Here is an 18,477-nt window from a genome sequence, read left to right as displayed (position 1 = left end):
CAGTACACAGAAGGCATTCTCTGATCTGGCCAACCTCTGCAGCTCATGCCATAGTGTTACCTAACTTTTCCTAACCTTTGTGAGAGGGCAGGAAGAGTGACGGAGTAAGACTTGAGAGAAGTTTTATATTATTTTCAGAATCTCGGATGTGGCTGTTCAAAACTCAACCTGTCCATGACTAAGTGGACATCCAATCCAGTTTAAACTTGCATAAGTTTCCAAGGTAACCATCAGAGGCAATTGCATAAATGGAAGATCGAAGGGAAGGAGAGCAAATGCCACAGAAACATTTCAACTTTCTCAACATTATTAAAAACCTAGTTAACTGTAATAGCCCCTAATAAAACAATCTTTATAGTGGGTGGTTGTTAGATAGTCTCTGGTTAAGAGGGGGCCTGCATTCTGGTCGGATGAACCCTTGTCAATTAAAAAATGGATTAAAGTGGTTTCAAGTACTGCCTCTAGCTTTGAGGCCCCTTGCCAATTTTTACAGTTTTGCATTTTCACAAATGGATGTTGAGCTTTCACATCACTTTCTTATTTAAAAATGTGAGGGTCTTTTTTCCCTCTCACGTTTTCATGTATAAAGGGTTCACACACACACACACACGGGGGCATGGTAAAACTGATTAGATCACCAATGTCAAATAAATAAAGCAAACATTAGGGGAATCTTTCCCTGGTCTTTTTATAACATTCTTATGTATCAGTAATAATGGTTGGGAAAACACTTTTAAGATGGATTAAAGATTTTTTTTTTTTTTTTTTAAGCTTAGCTGTGTCCTCTCTAATGAGAAGAAAAACATTAGTGTGCTAGTGCTGCATATTGTGGTGCATTCTTGTGCCATTTTTGAAGGCAGTAATAGCAGTACAATATTGCCTGAGGATTAGAAAAGTCACTGAGTGTGTGGTATTGGTTTCAGATCTCTCATAACCGATAGAACACGTGTCAGTGTTCCAAGGGTAATATTTTATGCCCAGGACGTGAGAATTTCCAGAGCCTGACTGGCTGAAAGGCCAGATCAGCTTTGGAGATGAAAAAGGTGGGGAGGGGCTGCCAGCAAGGTCAAAAGGCAACACCTTTGTGAAAAGCCCAGCCTCTTTGTACCTCTAGCTGCTAGGGAAAGAGAGAGTCCTGGGATTCCTGCCATTGTGCAGTCTCTGGGTATGTCTTGGGGGCTTCAGCTTCCCCTCCAAAAACAACCCTGCCAAACAAACCAAAAAACAAAAAAACCCTCAAACCTTCAGAAAAGTCAAGTTTTGTATATCTTTCCCTTCTGGAACCTCCTGACTGCTGCAAGGGTGACAGGCTGGTTATGCTGGAGGTGATCTTTGTTATCCTACTTTTCTCAACTTGAACTTTTTTGATACCATTGCCTCTCTCCACTAATCCTGTCTGTTCTCTGCAGCAGTACAAAACAGACATGATTCTTGCCAGTTCCTGTTCTAACTGCAGGATTCTGAGTAGCATCCGTGAAACTAATCGGTATTGTGTAATATTGCTCTATTACTTGGGAAAGCTGTAAGCAGCATTAAAGGCAGTGAAGCTGACTGCAGGCTCATGGAGATTGAATTCACACTTGGTTCCTTTTTGGAAGGAATTCCTGCCAACCTAAGCTAGAAACTATTTATTTATTTATTTTAATTGAGAATATAAATTATTTAGAAGCTGAAATTGTAAGTCTCCCTTGAGTGTATTTTTAATTTGTTTTTACTGGGGTGCCCAAACTTCAGGTCCAGTGGGCCAGATAGGTGGCATACGGTTGGTCCATGAGCTGGATCCCCTCAGGGCCCTGGGCCTGATCCTGCGGTGGGCCAATCCACTTGTGCATCAGCTAGATCTGTTTACTTGGGGCCATATTATTCAGTTTGCAGGGCTCCCCATGGGTCTGCAAATTTGGCAGCAGGGGAACAGCAATTAATGCTGGCACTCTTCCCTCACTGCCAAATTTCCAGGCCCTTGGGGAGCTCTATTGGCAGGGTGATATAGCTGGGTGGGCTTGAGCACCCCTGATTTATTCAGGAAAATATTCATCCTAGCAGTGGAATTGAGTAGCATGAGTCTTACTTGAAGTTAAAACAGGATGTTTTCTCCTATTTTAAAGGACGGTATCAGATTGAAAACATTTTAAATGTGACTTAATGTATAGCTAAAACAGAATGCAGGATTTCCCAATAAACTGAAATTTTAATGTGGATGCCTGTTCCTGACTCTTGAAATCTGTGAGATTCAGGGCAGATTTTCTTAGTTCAATACTGTTCTCTGTACTTGGATGTTTGTAGTCCGGCATCAGACCTTCTGCAAGCTTGCTGCTGGGGCATTCCTCTGGCACAAGAAAGGTGACTTTCCTAATGTGGAAGCTCAGGTGCTGCTGTTGATATGCTAGGTAGCCCCACACTTGTTTGTTGTTTTGCTCCAGAGTCCCTTATCAGCCCAGGAAGATTTCACAGTCTTTGCAACTTGAATCGGCTATTAATTCTTCCAGATCTGCATGCAGCTTACATGTTCTCTTTAGCAAAGCGTGCTGCTGGTTTTTTTTTTTTTAATTCAGGACCTCCAACTGTAAATACTTTAACTCTTAGAAACTTTCAGTCAGTTTGCGGTCAGACCGGTAGCTTCAAGTGTCTCCTGCTGCCACTCTGGCTTTGCTTCAATTGGCAGCTTTTGCAGCTTCAGGCATCCTTCTCTGTTAGAATTGACTGGAAGGAGAGCAAACTTTAACTTGTATTTTGTCTGTCTTTTCTGAGTAGATCATACTTTTGCCCCAGAGTGCTGTGCATGGCTCTCTTGTCTTATTGTCTTGCATGTGTAAAGGCATTTTTCTTTCTAAATGTTGTACTTAATGCTTTCTGCCTTACCTTGTTCAGCATTTTAGGGTACAGACTGACAAAGCAGCCACACTGCATCAAGGTGGGGGAGGAAGGGACTTACCAGCTGATTCCAGTGAAACTGTTTCATCTGTCTGCTCCTAACCCATTAGAGTAATGTACCTCTTGTATTTTTCTGGGGTTAATTATTGAAGTTTTGCTTCATTTACTGCAGATTAGGTTGGACAGAGAGAACTTTTACACTGGATCTGCTGATATGAGCATATTACACTCCTGAGCATTATAAAATCCCTTCTTCCTGTTTAAAAAAATGTGATTTTTAGGTCCAATGAACTTTGGTCGTGCTGCACAATCAGTACTTCTGAGGTTTGATTACTTGGTCTGCAGGTATGATGCTGCTTTTGAGCCACATCACTTGCAGAAAAGGGTTCAAAATTCTTCTTATTTGTTTTCAGGTGTCTCCCTCTTTTTTGAAACTGGAGAAGGAACATTGAGTTTTTAAAATGATGATGTCATCTGTGAAGGACATCCTATAGCTCTTCTGGCCATGCTTTTATCCCATGTTTTTATCTTTGGGATTCTAACGTGCACATCTGTCTAATTTTGAAGGGGATACCTAAAAATCCTTTTGGAGGCACCTCAAGAGTTTTGTAAATCAATCGCGTATGATTCTGAGGGATTTTCTCTTGAAGCAGCTTAAGTTATGCTCCTGGTGGGTACTTCCTGAGGATCTGTGTTGACAGTAAAGCTGAAATCATCTTTGGATGTTTGGTATGACTAACATCTCAGCTGATGGATATATCATAGTAATTCTGAAGGTGGGATGAGCTGAGAAGCTCCTAAATGCTACACTCCACGTAGATGTAGTATGTATCAGTGTGTGTTAGCTCATTCTCCCACAGTTATTCAGGTTGATGCCAAAGTGTTGCTGTGAAGGTGGAGGTATTTTCACATAGTACAGTTCTTTCAATCTCTATGCAGGTTGAAGCTCCTAATGTTTTTCACTCCACTGGAAAAGGAATCTCTGTGCTCTGTAGGCAGTTAAGTTGCCTTAAGTAGAGCAGTGAAGGATACAGTATTCACTAAAAGTCTCTGAAGCTGCTTCTGATGCCTGTGATAAAATGAGCTTGTTTATACTGTGTCAGTGGTAGGTTTGTCAGGGAAGATATCTTGTACTGAGCAAGCATCCATCCATCCATCTGGGTCCACTGATGTGCCTCAGAGCTAGAATTTTGCAGTGAGGCTGCTCTAGGTGCATCTTCAACACCCGCTCTTTTAGTCTTGGGCCATTTGCAGATGACACTTTAAAGAGGGTTGAAAGTAGGTTAAATGCCTTTTGCACCACTTTAATGGTGTTGCTGTTTGCACGAGTTTGCAAATTTGGCAGCGTATTGCATGTTAATTCAAGTTGCCGTAGCACATTTGGCGGCGTAATACACCTTAAATGACTTTGGAATGCAACAAATGAATTTGGGGCACTGCAAAGTAAAACACCTCCGAGGAGTTTTAGTTTCCTACCCTATAGCTGCGGAGGGAAGCACAGCTCAGGTGGTATGCAGACAGACTGTGCAGGCAGCCTGGGAGGGCAGGCTCCACAGGAGAAGGGGAAGGAAAAAAAAAAAAAAAGCAGTGAGCCTGATTTTTCTCACTGCAGAGCCTGCCTACTTGCCTGAGCTGTGCAGGGGCCCAGTGCTTCCTTCTGTGTCTGTGGTGCCCCCTGGGACTGCCCAAGCTGACTGGTTGCGGACAGGTGCTGCCTCAGGGGGGGTCCCCACCCAGCTTGGGGACTGTTCTGCCCACCAGCAGCTTGATCTCCCTTCCCTGCCACTGGGGAGGTAAGTAAAGATCGGGCTCTGACATGGGTATGCACAACATGGAGATTTACTCAGCCTTAAATTGAAGCGGTGTTTTTCAAAAACCATCTCTCCCCTAAGAGCAGCTGTATTTTTTTCTTCTAGGTTGGATGATCTCGTACAGTGGGCTTTAAACTAGCTTCACCGGGGGAAGGGGCCGCTGGAGTGGAGAGGATGCTTTACCACCATGCAGGGTGACAAGAGAAAGGGATGCCCAGGTAAGCAACAACGTCCTGGGAGTAGTGGGCCACAACTGTCTTGTGAGTGGTGAGGGGAGGCACGTGCACCCTCAGGAGGCCTCAAGTGCTGCTACACTAATGCTTGTAGTATGGAGAACAAGCAGGAGGAACTGTGCCTCCTGATTGCGAGTAAGAATCCAGAATTAGTAGGGCTCACAGAAACCTGGTGGGACCCTACACACAACTGGGCTGTGGGCATTTGGGGTTACACCATATATAGAAGTGACAGGACAGAGAGAAAAGCTGGGGGAGCCGCACTTTGTCAAAGAGCACCTCACAACATCAAGGATTAGCTTCAGGGTAGAGGAGGGTCGGGTGGAGACACTGGGTCAAACTACAAGGGGGGCATGGCGAAAGGGACCTTATGGTGGGCGTCTACTACAGACCACCCAACCATGGGGAAGAGCTTGACCGGGACTTCTCCTCCGGTCAACTTATGGAGGCCGTTAGGTCAAGGGATGTCATTGTCCTGGGTGACCTAAACTACCCAGACATTTGCTGGGAGGAGCAGACAGCCAGGTCTGACCACTCGCATAGGTTCCTGGCTGTATTACAGTACCTTCACCTTATCTAGGAGGTGCACAGCCCCACTAGGAGTAATGCCTTGCTGGACCTGGTCCTGGCTGTTGGGGATGACCTGGTGAGGAGACTGCAGGTCATTGACCACCTGGGTAATAGCGATCATCACCTGCTGGAATTCACTATCTAGCACAGGGTGTCAAGGGCTTATAGCAAGAGTAAAGCCCTTGACTTCAGAAGGGTCAACTTCAATGAGCTTAGGAGATTAGTGGGGGAGGCACTGAGGGCCCAGAAGGCAGAGGAGATGGGAATCCATGAGGGATGGTCGTACCTTAAGGGGACGAAGCTCCAGGCACAAAGGGTAACAGTCCCTGAGAGGGGTAAGAATGCTCAGAAACCACCTTGGCTCAGTAAGGGCATTCAGCAATGCCTGAGGACTAAAAGGGGGGCGAATAACCAGTGGAAGGGAGGAGCTATCACCAAGGAGGAGTACTCCTTGGCCTGTGAGTATAGGAGGACTATTAGGAAGGCCAGGGCAAGATGGAACTCAGGCTAGCGTCCAGGATTAAGGACAGCAAAAATACCTTTTTCAAGTACATTGGGAGCAAGAAGAGTGCACCAGGCAATGTAGGGCCCCTGGAAGACTCAAATGGTAACCTTGTGGCTACGCCAGACGAGACAGCAGGTATTTTTAACAGTTTCTTTGCCTCTGTTTTCTTGAACAGGGACCAGGACATCTCTCTGGCCAGAGGTAGGGACAATCTGGGGGATAGCTCTGTCAGGCCTTGGGTCAGTGCAGATGTAGTTGCAAATCCTCTGGAAGGGCTGGACACTTTTAAATCTGCAGATCCAGATGCCCTCGACCCAAGGGTGTTGAGGGAGTTGGCAGGGGTCATTGCAGAGCCCTTGGCCCGGCTGTATGAGCATTCTTGGTCATCTGGCCAGGTGCTGAAGCATTGGAAACTAGCTAATGTGGTCCTAGTTTTTAAGAAAGGGAGGAAGGAGGACCGAAGTAACCATAGGCCCTTAAGCCTCACCTCGGTCCTTGGGAAGATCTTGGAGAAAATCAAGGAGCGCATCTATGGTGGGGGGCAGCAGGGGAAGTCATGCTCAGGGGCAGTCAGCATGGGTTCATCAAAGGCAGGTCCTGCCTGACAAACCTGATTGCCTTTTATGACCAGGTGACTAAATCCTTGGATGATGGTGTCACTGTGGACATAGTTTTTCTAGACTTTAGGAAGGCCTTTGACGCTGTCTCTCACCCCATCCTCATCAATAAATTAGGTGACTGTGGCATTGATGCCTACACAGTTGGGTGGGTAAAAAATCGGCTGATGGGGTGCACCCAGAGAGTAGTAGTTTCATAGTTGGTGAATGGGTTGTACTCAACCTGGCGTGATGTGAGCAGTGGGGTGCTCCAGGGCTTGGTCCTCAGGCCCGCACTGTTTAACATCTTCATCAGCAACTTGGACAAGGGAGTGGAAAGCACGCTGTCCAAGTTTGCTGATGACACTAAGATGTGGGGCGAGGTGGGCACACTTGAAGGGAGAGAGAGGCTGCAACTAGATTTAGACTACAAAAGTGGGCAGATGAGAATAAGATGGGGTACAACATAGATTAATGCAGGGTGCTGCACCTTGGGAGAAGGAATCCACAGCGTACGTACAGGCTGGGGAGTTCCCCTCCTGAAAGCACAGAAGTGGAAAGGGGTCTTGGAGTCATTTACTGACTCCAAGATGAACATGAGCCGCCAATGCCAGACTGCAGCCAGCAAGGGCAGCCATACCTTATCATGCATCCAAAGGTGCATCTCAAACCAGTCCAGAGAGGTGATACTCCCCCTCTATGCGACATTGGTCAGGCTGCAATTGGAGTACTGCGTCCAGTACTGGGCGCCGCACTTTAAAAAGTATGTGGCCAGCCTGGAGAGAGTTCAGAGGAGTCCTGCCCACTTGGTGAGAGGGCAGCAGGACAGGCCCTATGAGGAGAGACTGAGGGACCTGAACCTGTTCAGCCTCGGCAAGAGGAGGCTGAGGGGGGACCTGGTGGCTGCCTACAAACTCATCAGGGGAGATCATCAGCAAATAAGTAGAGCCCTTTTCTCCCCAGCACCACGTGGGGTGACAGGGAACAATGGTAATAAGCTGATGGAGAATTGGTTTAAGTTAGAGATTAGGAGGCAATATTTTACAGTTAGGGTGGCCAGAATCTGGAACCAACTTCCCAGGGAAGTGGTCCTCACCCCTACCTTGGGCAAATTCAGAAAGAGGTTAGATGATCACCTGTCCGGGGTCTTGTGAACCCAGCATTCACTCCCGCTGTGGCAGGGGGTCAGGCTAGATGATCTGATCAGGTCCCTTCTGACCCTAGCTACTGTGAAACTTCTTCAGTTTAGTGTGAAGTAAACCCCCGTGTCATCCACAAACGGCCTTTGGTCTGAGATCAGGTGCATGGGGCAGGGCAGTGCCAGAACAGTGCTGTTGATGAGCTTCTGACTCTGATGTGCCTCTGGAAACTTGAGCAGGCAGGTCATGCCTGTCTTCCCTGTACCCATTTGTGGCATGCTGTAGAGACAAAGGGTTCCCAAAGTTTCATCCCTGAAGAGCCATTTCAAAGGTGTGGTCCTGGCTGGTAAGCTGCAGCCAAGGGGCTTGTGGGCTGCATTTGGCTCTCGGGTCATACTTTGGAAATCCCTGCTGTAGACAGCTCCAGTACTCTTCCAGTTTCACAGTCAACATGCTGTATTGACTTACGGAGAACAAGTAGGTCAGTTTGGAAATTAGCACCACTTAGACTCCTCAGAGACCAATGAAAATGGTTCAGGGGCTGGGGCATGTGACTTCTGAAGAGAGGCTGAGGGAACTGGGCTTATTTAGTCTGCAGAAAAGAAAACTGAGAGGGGATTTAATAGCAGCCTTCAACTACCTGAAGGGGATGCAGCTAGACTGTTCTCAGTGGTGGCAGATGAAAGAATAGGGAGCAATGGTTTCAAGTTGCAGCATGGGAAGTTTAGGTTAGATATAAGGAAACAATTTCTCGCTAGGAGGGTAGTAAAACACTGGAACAGATTGTGGAATCTCCATCCTTTCAGGTTTTGAGACCTGGCTAGATAAAGCTTTGGCTGGGATGATGTAGTTGATGGTCCTGCTTCAAGCAGGGGGTTGGACTAGAGACCTCCTGAAGTCCCTTCCAATCCTCACTCTCTATGATTCTGTATGCCCATAGAAAGGGAAGTGCGATGCAGCGTAGACCTGACTTCCTGTGGATTGTAGCAGAAACCTGTGAAAGCAGATGTGGTTTACTCATTAAGGCACAGAGTCATGATGTCAGTGAACATTGTTCATCCTTTGAGTAAGGATAGCTGGTCTCTTCCATGCTTTTCTTGAGGATCAGATGTTGTAGAAAACACCTCATATCATTCCACATGGAGTAATGCCAGCATTATCAACTGACATACCATACCATGTAAATATTGGTAGGGGGGAAGCTGCATCCATGTGACACACATGCACATGTGGCTATTTCTCTTAGCCCAATAATAGGTCCTTCACCCTTACACCCTGATATTCCAAACCTCTGAGCTACTTCTGATAAACACTGTTATCAAAAACAGTAATTGTAAGAATCTGCTTCCATCTCCTTGCAAATGTGGAAGTCCCGTCCTACCTCCAGCTATCTCCTGCTTGAGTCTTGGGCTTAGCATTGCCATCCATGTGCTGTTGCGACCACAATAGAGTCAGATATTTCTTGACTTTATAGGGCCTATAAAAGGTGTTTCATAACTCACTTGCCAGTGGGGATTAGTCCCAGAAAGGTGTGAGGTATATGACTTAGCGTTTTTACCTGTAGAAGAGTTATTGTAGGTCACTTTCAGAGGTTTGTATGGCTACTTTTGAGCCCTGTATGGTTGCATTCATAGCACCTGATTTTTTTACAGGCAAAGGGGTACATAGTCATCCAATACACACTTTAAAATGTTATAATAGTTCTTTATAGCATGTGACATACCACACTATCATGCATTACATATAAAGATTTTTATCAGCACCTGTTGGGAATACTTTGTAGTGGCTGTCACGTGCAAGAGAATGCTGTTAGCCTGAAATGGTGACACCGACGCTTAGTGCAGCACATTGCCATGCTTTCCAAATCCCAAATTGCAAGTGGGTTGCGTGAGTTCTATATTGCTGAACACCTCTGACTAAGTGATAGTAAACAAAATTTACTAAATATTTCTTATTGTAATGGCAGGTCTCCCCAGACCATTGAGCAGATCCTCAGTGAGCTACTCCCATAACCAGAACTCTCATGATGGCTGTTAAGTCTAAATGAGTAGCCATTCAATCCGAAGCTTTCTTTCCTCAAGCTATACAGGAATGTTAATGCCTTAGGCTATTTCTACACTTAACCTACTCTGTCACCAGCAGATCTCCAGGGTCTGTGCACAGCCATCTGTGGTTGGTGGTGCTGTGCAGCTGCTGAGTGGAGCATTCTAGGAAAGTAATAGCTGCTGAAGGTAGTATGCAAGTTCCTAGGAGGTGTCGGAGTATCTACATGCACCTTCTGCTAGATACCAGGTAGGAGCTGAAGCCTCGCTCTGGTCAACAGAGGTAGATCAATTGATGACAGATAGGAGGGGTCTGCCGCTGGAGAACCTTGGGAACAGGGGGACATTCTTAACCAGAGTTAAGTTCTGCCAGCCAAACCTTGTAGTATGAAGTAGGCCTTAATACTCAGAGAGTGTTAAATGTCCAACTTTCTTTGCAACTTTACAAGATGAAACAGCTTAAATTGCTGAATCTGAAACGCTTCAACCTAGGGAAGTCTTACAGCCCCAGTTGCTGTGAAAAACCAGCATGTTGAAATTTGTAGTCTTAAGCGAACAAATATGAAGCCAAGCACCTTTAAGTAAACAAATGTTAATGTGCGAACACAAATTAAACTACTCCTAAACCAGAACACCATCCTCTGCATGTGTGCACGTGCAGACACATTGATATGTTGTATTGAGAGAAATAGCAGTATAGCTAAATATATAAGCAGATCCACATTCTAGAGGACACCAAATGGATTCCTGAAATAAGAGCAGAATTTGTGCTGGTCACAATGAATTTCCAGTGGCTCATTTCTGAATTGCTTATATAAATCTTAGCTGGTGGCTTCTGTACTTTTTAAATATGTTCTCTCAATTGTGTTGCATAGTATGTCCTTCCTGGAGCTAGACTTCTAAAGCCTTTCCTGTCTTGGAGTTTCTTCTTGGTTTGTGTTTTATATCTCAGACAGTATATTGCCAGTCAATACTTGCTCCGTATGAAAAATACACTTGGGTCTATATGCGAGTGCTGCATTCCAAAAAAAAACTTGGAGAAAGTGAATTCACATAAAGCGAATCCATTATTACATGCATAGCCATGTTGCATGCCTCTTTGCATAAAATTGAATTTTTCTTGAACAAAGCAAATTTCTGGTATAAATAAGGTTGTCTCACACAAGCAAATTTGCACAAAATAAATTTGCATAAAGAGAGACCAGAGTGTAGTGCACTTTGTCTCCCTGCCCTTGCCCCCCCCCCCCCATTGGGGCAGTCTGGAGAACCATGGCCCAAGAGTAGACTTGGTTTCCCAACTTGCCATGCTCTTCACCCTCAAACATTAAGCAGCACTGATTTCCCAGGTTGGTTACTCCCTTTGCCTAGCCTGTCCCTTTGGACATAATTGTGCCCATCAGAATATAGGGCTCTTTAGCAGACTATAGCAGGTCTGACAGCTGCTAAAGCTTACAGGTTGTGATATGTAGGGTCCACCTGTGGATTCCAAAGCCCATTAAGTGATTCATTTTTCTGCATCATGCAGCTCCACCCCTAACTGCTAGTAGTTCTGGAATACAGTTATATGTTGGGCACTTATGTTTTAATTGCTTAATAATGAAAAAATGAATTGCCAGGCAATTAACTTTAATCATTAAGTGGCTGGTGGGGATTCAATCTTAGTCTGAAGTGTTAGTAACTTCTGTTTTTTGGAGCTAAAATACTCTGGTCTCCAGATGCAGAAATTTGACAGAATTTTGGAGTTGATGCTATGTTCTATTTTTCAAGCTGGAGGTGGCCATAAAAATGCTGAGAACAGGTTTCTTTTATTTTATTCTTATGGAGTGATTAGTAAGAATATTTGTTGTTAAACACCCTCTCCTTTGTGAAGATCTGTTTAATAAAGATAGGCTCTTTATTTTTTATTTAACTTGAATTAGTCCGCGTTCAGGTACACAGATCAGACTATGCCAGCGTACTGCAGCAGCATCCTAGTGTGCTAATTTCTGAGTGCCTAACTTGCAAAAACAGTAGAGTTGTGAAATTTTTTGTGGAACTTCTCACTTACATTATGCACATCTTTAAACATTGTGTACTTGCCTTAAAGTCTGTGGAGCGTGCTGTAAGAAAGCTTTCTAAGGGAATTTGCAGTGCATTTTTAACCAAGAGTCATGATTCTGATGCCACAATATTAATGTGTGTATATATGTATATCAGTGATACTAACAAAATCATCCTTTTCTGGCATTCAGTTTGTTAAATATAACCTAGTCACTTTTAACCATCTTTATAGCAAGTTTGGATGTTGAGTGGCAGCTTCTTGAAGAAATTTAGCATGTGGCCAGCAGATTCTAGGAATTAATATGATCCTGGTAGCTAATGACCTATAATAATACTAAGGCATTCAGCTTGTACTGTACTGTCTGACAAGTCCCCAAAACTCTGGTCTAGGCAAACTTATACCTGATTTCCCAGGATGCCTCAGAATGAGAATTCTGTGAGATTATACCTCTGGGAAAAAACAATTCCATTACTTTTCCATTTGTCTCAATTTGTAGAATGAAAATCAGTGAAGTCTGTTTCAATTTTAAGGGCTATTTTTGCCTTCCAGGCTCCTTGTTTGTTGTCAGCACTCAAAGGAGAATGAAGGTTTGATTAAACTTTCCTGTGGAATTTTTTTTAAATAGGGAAACTGTTAAGTTCTGTAAAAGGTTTTTGTACTAAAATATGTATTCTGGGTCAGAATCGGGTTGTCTTTTAAAAGCACAGAATTACTGAACACATTTTCTTTCACTACCTGTTTTTCTTATTTTAGGCATTGGTATAGAGTAACTTGTATAGTTGTCCTATGGATTGGATGACTGGGGGTGGGGGGGTGGTGAGAACAGAAAAACAATCAAACCAAATATTGACTGTTACTTTGAGAAATAGCTGTGGCACTTGTGTATAAGAGAGAACAGTTACCTGGCCTTATGAATATTGCATTTTGAAATTCCACAGAGACCTTCTCTCTTGTGTTTTTACAGTAGCGCATTCTTTATTGAAAATACAGGTGGACATTGGGGTTATAGTAGGTGGATAATGTTTCATGAATTGAGAGAGAATGGGAATCCTGCTTGCTATGAAAAGGATGATAAATACTTATTGAGATTTTGAAGTCTTAACAGTAAAAATCAAACAATGAGTACATACTAAATTTATATCTCCTAAAAACCTGGCCAAGATGTTGACACCTTTTCATCATAACATAAGGTTGAGTAATATTTTTCCTACCGTATCCATATCTTACACCTTCTTAGTGCAAAAGGACATTGTGAGTTTAAATAAGATCTGTAAAACAAATTTTGATGCTAATAACACCTTTGAATCATTACACCTTAAGGTCCACTTATCACTATTCTCTTTCATACTTTTGTTTTTTCATATCACCTTATTTCATGAAAAGTAATAAAGAAGTTTCGCTACCCAGTGCCGCAGTATTTCAGGATTGAGTATTCATGCTGAATGCATATTTTCTCTGTTTTTTAATTTGTCTTCTCAAATTGTGGAAACATTTATGAGATTAGACAAAGTTGTTTAAATGTTATGTTAAGTCAATAAGCTGATAACCAGTCGTTGCTTCTAAGGCCCTGCTTTTCCCTCAAGTTTCCCTCGAGTAAGCTTTCCTCAGGTTCCCTGTTTACTTGTGATTCTAGTCATAAGGTACCTTGGGAAGGACAAGAGTCCTATGTAGCTGTCATCTTCAAGATCTGGGTGTGCTGTAGGATCTCTTTCTAATGACAGAGCTTTCATACTAGGAAGGTAATCTTGAGGTACCGGAGCAATGAAGATCTTTGATTCAGAGTAATCAGGGAAGGGGAAAACATTACCCACATTGGTTTCCAGTAAGTGTGCAGGATAGCCAGTATTTACACTCCGAACCTGGGAGGAATTCACAAGTTTTTGCCCTCCCTAAAATTCATAGGTGCAGTAATTTTTGTGCGTCTAAAAGAGTACCGTGCTTATTTATGCTACAGAGAAGAGCTAAGTGTTTTATATGTGCAAGATTGCTTTGAATATTGTCCTTCCAGACATTATTTTGAAGGAATTCGTTTTTTTTGTTTGCCCGTACAACTGCAAGTGTTGCCAGAATTTACTGTCTTTCCTTTCGGCTGGAAAGGCAAGAATTTAGTTTAGAATTTGTGTATGGCAAAGCAGAGGCATGCAGTTTTTGAAACAATGGGTTAACCTAATTGGTGTAGTTTTGAAACATGACTAGTTAACCTTCATAGTTAGTTCGACAGTCTGGTTACCAGCGAGTTTCTTAATGGACCATATTCATCTCAGCTGTCAAATGTGCAACTTTTTGTTGACCTTGTCTAAAAACATTTCAGTGGCTGGTTGTGTATAGCCAGGTGATGTTTGGCAGTTTTCCTCACAGCAGTGGTTCTCAATAGAATCAATTTGCAAAATCTATATGTAATCGGAGTTTACATTTTTTTTTTTTTTTATCTGTTAAGAGTACAACACTTAACTCTTTCACTCTAAAGACGCCAAAGGAGGGCAGGGCACAAACGCACTTCGTTGGTGGCACGAGGGGCATCTGACAGATACTGCTTTTGAAAACGGATACAAAATGCCTGTCTTATAATTAAGTTTCATTTTCAGTTTTAAAAGGAAACTGCAGTGTCAGGCTTTGCAAACACTGGTCATAGCATTCCTCTGTGGAGTTTGGAAAAGTTTCACATCGCTCTTAATTGGAAAACCTCTAGTCAACACTGTAGCTGAATGCCCTGTTTATGGGCAATCGGCTAGAGATAGTAATAGTGGTGGAGCTGGAGTATTGTAGCTGTGATGGACCAAGAAATATACATGAGGCAAAGATTTTTGTGATACCATTTTTATTGGACCAGCTGTATGGTTGGGAGATTCTGAGGTTTCAGGTACGAAGTGCCCCTCTAACTTTTCTCCCAACCACCCAGTTGGTCCAGTTAAACAAAAATAATAATAAAATTATAAAACCTTTGCCCCTTGTACAGCTTGATGCTGACTTTTCAGAAAAGCAGATCCTGACTGCTGACTTTTCAGAAATGCAGAATTCTTCTCGATGTAATTCCATTAATTTCTTTGGGGGTGGGGGATGCTCAGTATCTCGTGAAATCATACCTAAAATTAGTCTGACTAGGAATCCACCATCTCTTGCTTCTTTTAGACGTACATTTTGAATTCATCCCCGCCAGAGCTAAGGGATGAATGTAGGGTTCTCGCCAATGTAATCAGAGGGCTAAATCTTTTAAGTCGGTGATGCTCAGAGTTTTGGCCCTCAGGCTACTTGAATGGCACAGGGCCTATCCACAGGCTGGTCCATGTCCCCTGTGTACTGGGATCAGGCCCTGGGGCCCCACACTGCCTTCAGCAAGGATCAGACCCTATAGGGCCCTCGCCTGCCCAGGTCTGCTGAGCTCCCTGCAGGTTCTCTGGATTATACAGCACCAGGAACTGGATCTGGCCAAGGGTTGAGCGCATCTGTTCTAAGCAGTCCAAATGTCAACCCTACTGCATACATGTTCTGAAAAACATGACTGAGATTACCACGAGCATTGTCTGTGGTGATCCCAAGTGGTCTCTAAATATTATCTCCATTTCTGGCTAGTGGATGCCTTACCTTGAAACTTTCCCACAATCCCAGTCCTCTTTCTCTTCCCCGCCTCCTCCCCCTCCCCAGGCTTCTGAATTGCATTTGGCTCCTTACCTGCTGCTATAAGTTTCCACAAGTGTTAACTGCTTCAAAGGACTAAGAAAAGAAAGTTCTCTTTTAGCCAATTCCAACTCTTATTTGGCTTGTGCATGTGTTTTTAAGGGGGGGGCTCCTTTTCCCATGTGAATAACTCCAGTGCCTGCCTCTTCCTCGGGGCTTTGAGCAGTTGTATGAAACTGATGTTCCTGACAGCTTTTGCTACTGCTCTGAATTCTGAATTGCTTGAGTAGAACTCCCTGGAATTATGTTGATCTTACTATGCTGTTGCCTGCAAAGGCTTTGATCAACAGCAGATGCAGCGAGACGTTCTGCAGACTCGGGAAAATAATGCTCCGTTGCTTTATATTTGGGTTATATTTGAAAAAATATGTAGCTGGAAGGGCTAGAAATCTTAAATTCTTCTGCAGCAGAGCAAGTGGATTTTTCAAGTTTTAATTGCACCTTTAAAAATAAACTAGTGTTAAGTAAAAGCTCGGAGAGTAATGAGCACTGGTGTTGGTTTTTACCAATGCGTGAAAGCAAACTCCAGCTAGAAGGTTCAATCTATTTTTGATAATTCTCTCATCTCACTGCCTAAGTCTTATTTCTGCTACTGCCATTATTTCTGTAGCACATTATTGGCTGAATATTGTTGATCTTAGCTTGGGAGCAAGCTTGATTAAAAGTATAGCTTTGACATTGGGGAAAACATTTTCCAAAGAGAGAGAGAATCACTCAAGCCAGAAGAGGTCATCTGTTTAACGAGAAAGCAAGAAAAGTTTTCCTTAAAATTGAAACTGAAATATTATTTCATATATAATGTTAGCTCCTCTATGATCTATTCTGTCTCCACAGGTATCAGAAAGAAGCATTTCTTTCCAAGCAGAAGTAAAATGCTTGATTAATTTATAGTTCACATGTACAAGATTCTCTTTGAGAGCTAAATTTGAAATTAGCAGTGTTTGATCTTTTCCCCCACGTAGTTGAGCTCTTTGTGAAAGAAATGGGTTTATAACTGTGGAAATTGAGGCCAAGAAGTTAGAGTTCTAAATCTAAACCTCTATACCTAAAGCTCTAAACCTTTATATATTTGTACAACAGCATGTAGAGGTATGACATTAGCATGTTCTTGCAAAAACATGTTGGTAGTAAATATGCAACTACATGGGCGTTTGCATGTCATGTTCTGGCTGAGGACCTGGGGATCCCAGAGCGTTTAGGCAAAACATTGATTGGGGCAACACATTTTTGTTCAGCTTTACTACATTGCTTGGCCTTTCCTCAAATATTGACAAGGTTTCAACTTACCTGCTTTATACGTGATAAGATCTTCGTCCTTGACAGTATAGTTGTAAACTAGTACTTCTTAAAAAACGTTTGTTCATTGTGACCCTGGAGAATAGACATACAGGAAGTAAAGCAGCTTGGATCGCTGTCACTGGGCAAGATATCAAAATAGATAATTAAGTATCGGAGAGATCCTCCACAGAAATCGGTCATCTAATTATTAGTCTGCAGGTCTAGCTCAAGAGTGCTCAAGTGGTCAGCCCATTCAAGTACCAACTTCATTCGAACATGCTTAATTCTTAGTGTGAGCTCATGCTCGGACACCTTCCAATGCTTAGGTTATAATTGCTGCTGATTGTGAATCCTACAATTTATCCTACGATGCAGTTACCATATTTCATGTTGTATAGGTTGACACAATGTAGAAGTCAGCCCCATATTTCTGATCCAAAAAGTTAGGGATTTTGTAGATCTGGTATATATGTCGACCTGGCTGTTTGGATCAGAAATATGGGGTTGACATATACCAGCCTCTTTGCACCCTTACTGTGGGCCAGCATCCAGGGGGTGGACATGTGCTGCAGTGCCACTTGCAGGGGACAGGGACAGGGCCCAGCTCAGTACTTAGCTGGTGTGGCCCCATCCCCTGTGAGTGGCACTGCTTGGGCTGCTCCAGCCAAGCATGGAGCCCAGCACCATTCACAGGGGATGGGGGCATGCCAGCTGAGCCTGGTCCTGTCTGCTGCAAGCAGTGCCAGGCTCGGTGCTCAGCTGGTGCAGCTGGGCTTGGTGGTCAGCAGTGCCACTTGCAGCAAATGGGGCTGGGCTCAGTGCTCAGATGGTGTGACCCAGGCAGTGCTGTTTGCAGGGGATGGTGTCATGCCAGCCGAACGCTGAGCCTGGCCCTGTCCCCTGCAAGCAGCGCTGAGCTTGGCACTAGGCTGGCACACCCCATCCCCTGTGAGCATTGCTGTTTGGGCCATGCCAGCTGAGCACCGAGCCTGGCCCCATCTGCTGCGAGCGGCGCTGCTGAGCTCAAAGCCCAGCCAAGCCTGGTGTCGCTTACAGGGGATGGGGTGGGCTCAGCACTTGTAGCAGACAGGACTAGGCTCGCCTGGCACGCCCCCATCCTCTGTGAGTGATGCTACCTGGGCTGCACCAGCTGAGCGCCAAGTCCAGTGCCATTCTCAGGGGACAGTGATACAGTGTATAAGTTGAGGTTGAATTTTAAGAGTTAGAAATTGGGCTTTAAAATTCAACTTAATACACTGTGAAATAGGTATGGTGCAGGGAGTATTCTGAAAGCTAGTGGCATAGACTAAAATTAAAATTATCTTTGCAGGACAAAGAGTGTGAATGGTTCTCAACCTAAGCAAAATTCCCTTTTTTGGCTCTGTGATGGGCAGAAAGGATTCCAGGTAACATATTTCTGAACTTAACACATGTCCTGTGCCTTCTTCAGTATGCATTTGCAAACCTCTAGAAATGTGCTCATATATTATTAGGTCTGTACATACAGTGTGTGATGGTATAAAAAGTAAGCCATTGGAGACCATAAAAGCTAAAGAGGCGGTGGTCATGGGGGACCTGAACTACCCGGACATCTGTTGGGAGACACAGACAGCAAAGTCCCACCGCTCACGCAGGTTTCTAACCTGTGTACAGGACCTCCACCTGATGCAGGAGGTACATGGTCCCACTAGGGGGAATGCCTTACTGGATCTGGTA

The 18,477-nt window shown here is 43.9% G+C and overlaps 1 protein-coding gene across 1 annotated transcript in view; it reads left to right on the top strand.

The window, feature by feature from the left end:
• Positions 1–4,774: 4,774 nt before the first annotated feature.
• Positions 4,775–18,477, top strand: part of BAHD1 (bromo adjacent homology domain containing 1) — a 45,319-nt gene continuing 31,616 nt past the window's right edge. Inside the window, exon 1 of the mRNA XM_019552086.1 lies at positions 4,775–4,900. Within this exon, the coding sequence (XP_019407631.1) occupies positions 4,870–4,900 (31 nt within the window). The 5' untranslated portion in view covers positions 4,775–4,869. The remainder of the gene's footprint in view (positions 4,901–18,477) is intronic.

The sequence above is a fragment of the Crocodylus porosus genome, unplaced genomic scaffold (genome assembly GCF_001723895.1).
Source record: "Crocodylus porosus isolate Cpor-Errol unplaced genomic scaffold, CroPor_comp1, whole genome shotgun sequence".
In the NCBI taxonomy this organism is placed as follows: Eukaryota; Metazoa; Chordata; order Crocodylia; family Crocodylidae; genus Crocodylus; species Crocodylus porosus.
This window is presented reverse-complemented; position numbering and strand designations above follow the sequence as displayed.